This window comes from Gekko japonicus, unplaced genomic scaffold (assembly GCF_001447785.1).
Source record: "Gekko japonicus isolate JY-2015 unplaced genomic scaffold, Gekko_japonicus_V1.1 scaffold2760, whole genome shotgun sequence".
Lineage (NCBI taxonomy): Eukaryota > Metazoa > Chordata > Lepidosauria > Squamata > Gekkonidae > Gekko > Gekko japonicus.
The window spans coordinates 174,459-183,473 of NW_015175449.1; the positions used below are offsets into that span (position 1 = coordinate 174,459).

General features: G+C 41.9%; 1 protein-coding gene across 1 annotated transcript in view; it reads left to right on the plus strand.

The window, feature by feature from the left end:
* Nucleotides 1-8,763, plus strand: part of LOC107122748 (synaptic vesicle glycoprotein 2C) — a 98,154-nt gene extending 89,391 nt beyond the window's left edge. The window contains exon 12 of the mRNA XM_015425880.1: nucleotides 8,580-8,763. Within this exon, the coding sequence (XP_015281366.1) occupies nucleotides 8,580-8,763 (184 nt within the window). The remainder of the gene's footprint in view (nucleotides 1-8,579) is intronic.
* Nucleotides 8,764-9,015: the final 252 nt, after the last annotated feature.

Sequence of the window (9,015 nt, forward strand, 5' to 3'; positions counted from 1 at the left end):
TTGTATATATAATCATGCCAGCAAAAAAATAATAATCAAATTTCAATATGCTGTTCCATCATGAGAGCCAGAATGGTGTAGTGGTTAAAATGTCAGATTAAGATCTGGGAAAACCAGGTTCGAATCCCCACTCATGCCATGGAAGCTTGCTGGGTGACCTTGGGCCTGTCACGTTACTCTCAGCCTAGCCCTGACCTGGATAGCCCCAGGACAGCCTGATCTCATCAGATCTCAGAAGATAACCAGTGGAAACATGGAGGCAGGCAATGGCAAACCACCTCTAAACGTCTCTTGCTTTGAAAACCCTACAGGGTCACCATAAGTCAGCTGTGACTTGACAGCAAAAAAAAAATCCATCACACCACTCTTGTTCTGAGCAGGCACTTGGGAGGGCTTTTTTTCTCCATTTTGAAGCCCAAGAGCTGAATGTCCCAAACATCTAGAAGGGATTTTTGAGAGCAGGAGTCTGCCTTGGTACCAACTTTTACTAACACTAGTCAAAGCATCACAAAATAGTGATCACAAGCTTCACCAGACTGGATGTTAAGAAACACAATGTCCCCCCCCCAAGAAGGTGCCCCCATACTCCATTGTTTCCAGATAACTAAAGTCAAACCAGAAAAGTGATGGCCACAGGAATAAACAGCTTTAAAACGGGATCAGACAAGATTCATGGAGGATAAATGTATCAACGGCTACTAGCCACGGTGACTGAGGGGAACCTCCACATTCAGAAGCACTAATCCTCTGTATCCCAGAGCCAGGAAGCAACATCAGGGGAAGGCCTCGGCCTCTATGCTCTACTGTTGGCTGTCCAGAGGAAGTGGTTGGCCACTGTATGAGACAGGATGTTGAACTAGATGGACCATTGGTCTAATCCAGGAGGGTTTTTCTTATGTTCTAATCTCAATCTCTGCAGTAGAAACTGAAAGTGGGGGGCATTTTTGCAAGCCCACCAAAACCAGTACCCAGCAAACCTAGGGCCATTGTGGCAATGCCAGTTGATGTCAAGCACAGAATCACAGTCCAAGCCGGGGGGGGGGGGGAAGGGTTGGAAGCCCAGCAGAACCAGTTCAACATACAGTGCCTAACAAACCCAGTGTCTTCTTTTAATAATATTAACAAATATTTGCTACTATACTACTCTTATATTCTGTTACCAAGCAGGATAGGGATGAGAAGGTCTTGAGACGAAGAAATGAAAATAAAGGGAGAAAGGAGAGACAGAAAAATTAGGTAAAGGGAGACAGAAATGAATGAGAAACATGTGGAAAAGAGGGGGAGAAATATAGAGAGGGAAAGGCTGTTTTATCTTGCTGCAACACTCTAACTCCTGCTTTGTAAGCTCTGGCTGAGCTGGGTGCAAGGAAAGGAAGAGAGAAAGGCTAGACTATTGGAGAAAATGACCTGCAGGCTAGCAATGACTGTAACAGCTATCAGAATGCAGGCCTGGTTGTACTATCTGTTAAGCAAGTTTGCTTCAGTCTTGGGAAAGGGAAGTCTAGCTGATCCTAGAGCGCTTTTTGCTATGCTCAGACTTCCCTGTGCTCCTAGTGGCTGCTGCCAGAACTGTATTTTAAAAACGGAAAGACATTCGTATGGATGCAGCATGACACTGGCTTCAAGGACCCCCTTCAAGGACCTTCCTCAAGCTGCACCCCAGGTGGAGTGCACCCCTCTGCCCCGCCCTTGGTACACCACTGGATTTGCTGACTGTTAAAGAAAGCTAGTGTGCTTTTATTACACTATCACTTTTTCTATAAATACAGCACCTTACCAAAGCAAAAATGCGCATAGAAATTATCCTGGCATTTCGGCCCTCACTCCACACCTATCCTCAGAGAAGAAAATAACATCACCTTTATCCAATGATAAGGTAAACAATTGGGTATCATCCTCATATTGATTTCTCACTCCACATACCTAGAGGAGTTCACCCTAAAGGTGTGTATAGACATTAAATGGTATTGGAGGCAATATTGGTTATGAAATTCTTCCGGGTAGATCCCATGTGTAGAGAATGTTACCTTATCATCACCTTCTGAAACTTATTCTCTAGATTGCAGTGAAACCATTACATTGTGCTGCCTGCAGTTTCCAGTGCATGAAGTTGATCCAGAAGAATTTATAGTGTTACACTTCCCTCCCCTTTTCCTGGCACAAGTAATCAACCAGACTGACCAAAGCAATGTAACCAAGACCATCCCCAAACTAAGTCTGCAATCAAACTGGTAAAGATTGACTTCAGAGACAGCTTTTTATTTAGTCATAGAAAATGTGAATAAATTTTCTAGACCTGCCTCTCTAGACCTGCTTGTGGTGATTCACAACTAAAACTATAAAACAGAACAAATAACAGTAAAAACACTTTTTAAAAATCATATCAATAAGAACTACTAAAAATAAAATCAATAAATATGTCAATCAAACCAGCCTTTAAAAACAAGCCAGGGCATAAAACCACATAAAACAGAGCAGTCCAAAATGATGTTGATAAAACGCTGCTCAGGATACGCAATCAGGCATCCCCTCGCGGTCCCGTCGAGTTCTCGTGGTTAGGGGGGAGGTGCCGATCACACGACGCACCAAAGAAGTGGCACGGCATGGCAAACAGGGTTGTGGGGTTTTTTTAACCTGAAGTATGCACATGCCCCATTGGGTGCTTCTGCGCATCCCTGGAGACTTCGAAAGAAAAAAAACCTTTTTGCAATGGGGCATGGGGGGGCGCCGGATGCCACCGGAAACGCGAACAGACGCCCGCCCTTGCCCCACGGTTTCCGGAAACTTAGTACCTCCGAGGTACTAGTTTTTTTGCCGTGCATCTTTGGCGGGAAGCCTCGGTTGAGCCACGGGAGCTCTACGCTTCCCAGATGTGGCGGTGAGATCGCGCCCGGAAAATCCTTCTATCTTCCATCTCTCTAGCGTGGCTAATGCTCCGTGTGACCGGGGCCTAAAATTTAGCTGCCATGTTATAAAACATAAATGGAATGTTATCTGTGAAGTGTTTAATCCCCACCAAATGTAAGCTGTAGTAGATCAGTGGTTCTTCACATAATAGAACCAAGCCCTACCAGGAATGAACACTGAAACAAATAGTGTGGCTTAATTTAATATCCCTCCTAGCTCATGAACAAACTGGGGGATGCTTGGCACTCTCCTTATTCTACTACATTCAATAAACTAAATATATTCTGCTACTTTTTTTGTTGGTATTTAGATTTTGCACTTTTGTGATGACATGACATTGTGTGTGAATGTTTTAAATTCGTGGTGAAGTAAACATAATCGAACCATTGTTCTGTACTTTATTTCCTCAGTTCCTGTTTTTTGTGGATTTGCATATTGAGTTAAAGATACCATTTTAAACTTCGTGTTTCATTGCCTCAGAAAATGATGTTTTTTGCAGTGCAATCCTATGTAGAGTTACTCCAGTCTAAGCCTTTTGATTGCAGTAGGTTTAGACTGGAGTAACACTGCATAGGAATGTACTGCCAGTGTGCTGATTTTGCAGACATGAGCAACAGTGAGTTTCTACTGCCACCTTGTGGGAAATTAGCACATCATTTTATTTTTCCCCAGCATCAGTCATGGCCTACAGTGTGTGGCCCAAAGGCATCATTGCTTCCTTCAGCTTTTTATGTCAAGCATCCTAAAACCCTGTTCCTTTGTGAAGTGATCTCTCATAGTGCTCTGTGTGCAATGATTTTTCATCACATTAGTATAAAACCCTGGCAGTATTTTTAACTATTCAATAAAAACGATCTTCCCTATATCTCACTGCACATTGTCATGGGAACCTTATACAGGCTGAAACAATACTAGTTTTTCCTCCTTTTCACATCTGTGATTACAGCCACCATACTAAAAAATCATGTCACCTTTTCTCAATAAGTTTTAGCCTTTCCTGCTTTTTATTATGTGAAGTTTCTAATTTACTTATTTGACTACAGCTTTCTGTGGTCATTCTGGGAGGTCTTATTTGTAGGCTATTTCCATGTGTTTTACTCCAGATATGATTTCAGGGAAGATTCATGTAGTATAACCCTATTTCAATCTGCTGCCTCAAATGTGTGCTCTGCAGTACCTAATATTACAGATAAGCTCAGCAGGTACAGATTTTTCAGGCTTTTAAAATATAACAAATTTTAATATAGCAAATTTTAATATAATAATATAGCAACCAAGATGGTGAGAGGGTTGGATTCCAAGTCTTATGAGGAAAGGCTGAAAGAGTTGGGTATGTTTAGCCTGGGAAAGAGAAGGCTCAGAGGGGACATGATTGCAGACTTCAAGTATTTGAAGGGCTGTCATGTAGAAGATGGAGCGGATCTATTCTCTCTTGCTCCGGATTGCAAGACTAGATGTAATGGGTGGAAATTACAAGGGAGTCGTTACTGGCTAAATATCAGGAGAAACTTCCTAACTGTAAGAGTGGTTGAGCAGTGGAACAGTCTGCCTCAGGAGGGGGTGGATGCTCCTTCACTGGACGTTTTCAAGCGGAGGCTGGACTTTCAGGTATGTTGTAGGTATGTTTCAGCTATGCTTCTGCAGAGTGCAGGGGGTTGGACTAGATTACCTGCAAGGTCCCTTCCAACTCTAACATTCTATGATTCTATGAAATGTAAATGTTATTAATTTGTTAAGTCTGTTTTTTTAACCATGGAACTAGAAACATCTTTCTGGCTGTCCCCTATTCAGAGAATCTGTTCACACAAGTCAGATTCTTCTGAAGTGTATGTAACACAATCCCAGTCCAAAATTTGTGATGTAAAGAAGTACTTAGAGTCTGTGTGTGCTGCCTTTTCCTATTGGCTATTCATTGACATGCCAAATGGATAACTGAAACCTATGTTACCTTCTCACAGTTTGTTAATTTATTTAAAGATATTATGGACCCACGTTTTTTGAGGGCATCCCAGGATCCAAAATGGATAAATTCACATTAGGTAATTTGGCTAATCCTGACTGACTCTGGATATAAAATTTCTGACCCTTCTATCAGTTATGTGTGTGTGTGCGTGTGTAAAGCGCAAGCAACTTGCAGCTGATTTATGGCAACCGCATAGGGTTCTCAAGGCAAGAGACATTCAGAGGTGGTTTGCCATTGCCTGCCTTTCCATACCAACCCTGGAATTCCTTGGAGCCAGTTTGGTGTAGTGATTAAGAGCAGTGGACTCTAATCTGGAGAACCAGATTTGATTCCCCACTTCTTCACATGCAGCCAGCTGGGTGACCTTGGGTCACTCATAGTTCTCTCAGAGCTGTTCCCTCAAGAGCAGTTCTTTCAGAGCTCTCTCAGCCCCACCTACCTTTCAGGGTGTCTGTTCTGGGGAGAGGAATGGAAGGAGATTGTAAGCCACTCTGAGACTCCAGTGAAGGGTGCGGTATTAATCCAGATCCTCCTCCTCCTCCTCTTTTTCTTCTTCTTCTTGCTGGTCTCCCATCTAAGTACTAACCAGGGACGACCCTGCTTAGCTTCTGAAATCAGGCTAGCCTAGGCCATCTAGGTCAGGGTTCTCTCAGTGGCAGGGATATGTAAACCTTAGACTCTATTTTACACAAACCTTCAACTGTATTATACACAAACTGAGCATGCTATAGTTTAAGGTGTCAGATTATATTATATATAATTACTAATGTTAGTGTTAGAATAATACACATTTTGGATAATGCTATGGGGACTCTTAAATGTAACACACTTGAAGGCCTCTGCATATCTTAATCTGATCCTGGGAGTATATACCTTTATTTGGGAACATGCATGCAAGTTGTCACCTGACATTTGGAATTTGGAGATGTGGGAGGGAAACTCTTCCTTCATTTTTTCATTACCATGCACCACCTGAAAACATTCTAAAACCTTCTGCAGATTGAGAATCTTTATCTGAAAAAACAGATATATTCTAGTCATCGAACAGATAGTCCTATCTAGTTTTGCATGCGATAAATGGAGAAAGAGATAGTACACTACTAAAGAGATCCTGATGGGCAAATATTACTGACAAAATCAGTTGACATATATTGCTGTAACTGAACTGGAGAGGCAAGTAGTGTTCAGGAGAGTCAAATGGAGAACAATCACAGTCAGCTAATTATTATGGCGTTAAAAACACCCTGTTCTGTTTTTAAGAACCCAGAGTGCAAAAGCAGGTGGTGGTTCTCGTGGGTAGTCTTGAAACAAAGGTATTGTTGTTGACAACTGGTTGATATAATTTGTTGTGCCTAGTGATTTAGTGGTTAGACTAGGAGATGGGAGACCTGGGTTCAAGTTCCCATTCTGCCATGGAAGCGCTCTGGCTCACCTTGGGCTACTCAGTGTCATTCAGCCTCACCTACCTCACAGGGTTGTTGTGAGGATAAAATGGATGGGGGCAAATAATGATGTAAGCTGCTTTAGGTCTCTATTGGGGAGAAAAATGGGGTCTAAATGTCTTTTTTTGTGAGTGTGTGTGTATATTCCTGGAAGTCATGGTTGACTTCTGGCAACCCCTAGTGGGGCTTGGACGTTTCAGAGAGGTGGTTTGCTATTGCCTCCCTCTGTGTTCTAACCCTGGTATTCCTTGGAGGTCTGCCATCCAAGTACTTGCCAGGGTTGGCCCTGCTTAGCTTACAAGATTAAATGTCTTAATACATTAATAGATCAGAGAGGGAAATACTGTTGTAATTCTGGACAACCAATCAGTTCAACATCAGATCATCTTAGTTATGTTGATTTGGATCCCCTCCTTGAACAGCAGGTAAGGTCAACACTCCACATGGCCCATGCAAGAATACTTTCAGTCAGAGGTCCTCAGTGTGACTTGTTTGGGAGAAATGTGTATGGTTGTGGCAACAGCTTGTCCACAGCTGGTAGCAATACTTAAGGGGGGAGGAATTCAGTTGCATATGTCAGCTCTCCCAGTTTCAGTTTGGTTCACCATATGTACAGAACATTCTTAGTCTGCTGGGCACTGTTAGGTGATAGCAAGTAGTAAACCCTTAATCTACTCAGTGGGTGGTGGACTGTAGCAGTTATTTATCATGCACCCCAGCTACAGTCTGGTATAAAAGAGCATGTGATTGCCAGAATGCTTGATACAAATGTTTAATGTTCTATTTGAAATAATATATTTACATTCCCATTTTCTAATCTGGAATTTTGAATGGAACAGGTCTCAGTAAAAATGCAAATAAAATAATACAAATCTCTGGGGGGAAATCAACTCTGTGTTCAAATATTGCAACAGTTAAATGTCTTCAGATTTCCTCTGCCATTTCTTAAAACCTGCAGTGATTTAGCACTTGCCCCAAACCTAAAAGGAATACATATTTTTTTCAAAATTATGTGTCAAATTATGGTACTGTATATTTAAGCAGGGAGAGGACTTTGCTTAAAGGAATGCAAATGATTCAACCCAACTAGTCCTGCTGAGATGTCTCGGCTGTTCTTATCAGCTTGTCGTGCCCCCCCCCTATAAAACCATAGTTCTCAGACTTTTTGAACTTGGCCCTCCTCATCCTGCTGCTGCTAAAATTGCTGTGCCTTCTCAAGGCCCCCATCCATCTGTCCAGCAGGTGAGCACACGGAGGTCCTTGCGAACCTCCAGAATGCGATGTCATGTTTTTAAAAATCTGCTTTTCCTGCCAAGAAACACACATTTGTTTCTGTTCCCACATCTACTGGATCTTCCCATCATTTCAGTACTAGTTTTTCAAGCCCTTCCTTGATGTGGTGATCTTTGAACTGATAGAACACATGCCATAGCTGGGTGAGGTCTCATCAGCATTTCCACAAAGCACCCATGTTGATTAGGTAGATCACCTAAAGGCAGGTGAATCGTTGCTTGTCATAAGCTGATTTATCTCTTTGTTTTGTAAACACTGTCTGCCAGGTGTGGTATGTTGTTAAGCCTTCTGATATCTGATATTACCACCCCAACATCAAATTTATTTGGATGCAATAAAAAGCAGTGCATTGGCAGTCCAGCTACTGATTATGCAGATGAATTCTGTCTGTTAGCTCATCTTCAGTCATTACAGAACCAATGCAGGATATAATCATGGGGAAGCATTTTTTTTCAGATGCTGTGGCACTGTCCTTAAAGCATACAAACTGGGCCTCTTAAGTTTGAAGCTTCAGTCTTGTTTATTGGGATCTACCTTACTGCTGACATACACTGTGTATTTGGGGGCTTGGGCTGGGTGAACTCCAATGCTGTTTCCTTTGCTGCCTGAGATTCTCAGTAAGTCATTCTTCTAGAGGGTTGTGATGCCAGGTGGCCACAAATCTCCAGCTTGGGCCCTACTCAAAAGTTCAGAAACATTGTGGTCTCCAATTTGGTGAAGACTGTTCTCCAACTTCAGACCCGTTGTATAATTTTTTTGCAACCAATGTTAGATATTCAATAAAAGAAGAATGATTTCAGACGTCCAGAATCCTAATTATGTTAGTACAACATTTTGGAACTCTTTGGCTGGTGGTCAGTTTCGAATATTGTATATCCCTTAATTCCTTTTTACCCCTGCTCTTCCATCTTGAACCTTTTATTTCTTTCCAGTGGTTAATTTTCCCTTTGTCTCTCTCTTTTTCTCTCTTCCAGGGCAACGGGCTTTGGCTTTTTAAATGCACTATGCAAAGCAGCAGCTGTTCTTGGAAACTTAATATTTGGTTCCCTTGTAGTCATCACCAAAGCAATTCCTATTCTCTTGGCTTCTACAGTTCTAGTATGTGGAGGTTTGGTAGGACTTCGACTTCCGGACACCAGAACCCAAGTGTTGATGTAACTCGGAAAATATCATGGATAAAAAGCCATTTACAGTTTGTTTTCCTCACTTTTTAACCGTAAGATTTCCTAACTTGAAGGGCAAAGGCTTCAGATTCTCAATGCATGGAAGGTGACTATATAGCAAAAACCTCCTCTCACAATGAAAGAGCTGTGACTAAACATTAGAAAATATATTTAGTTAAAGCTTTATAAAAACCCATAATAGCCCATTCTATTCCAGGCTAAAAAGATAGTTCAAAAATGAATTCAT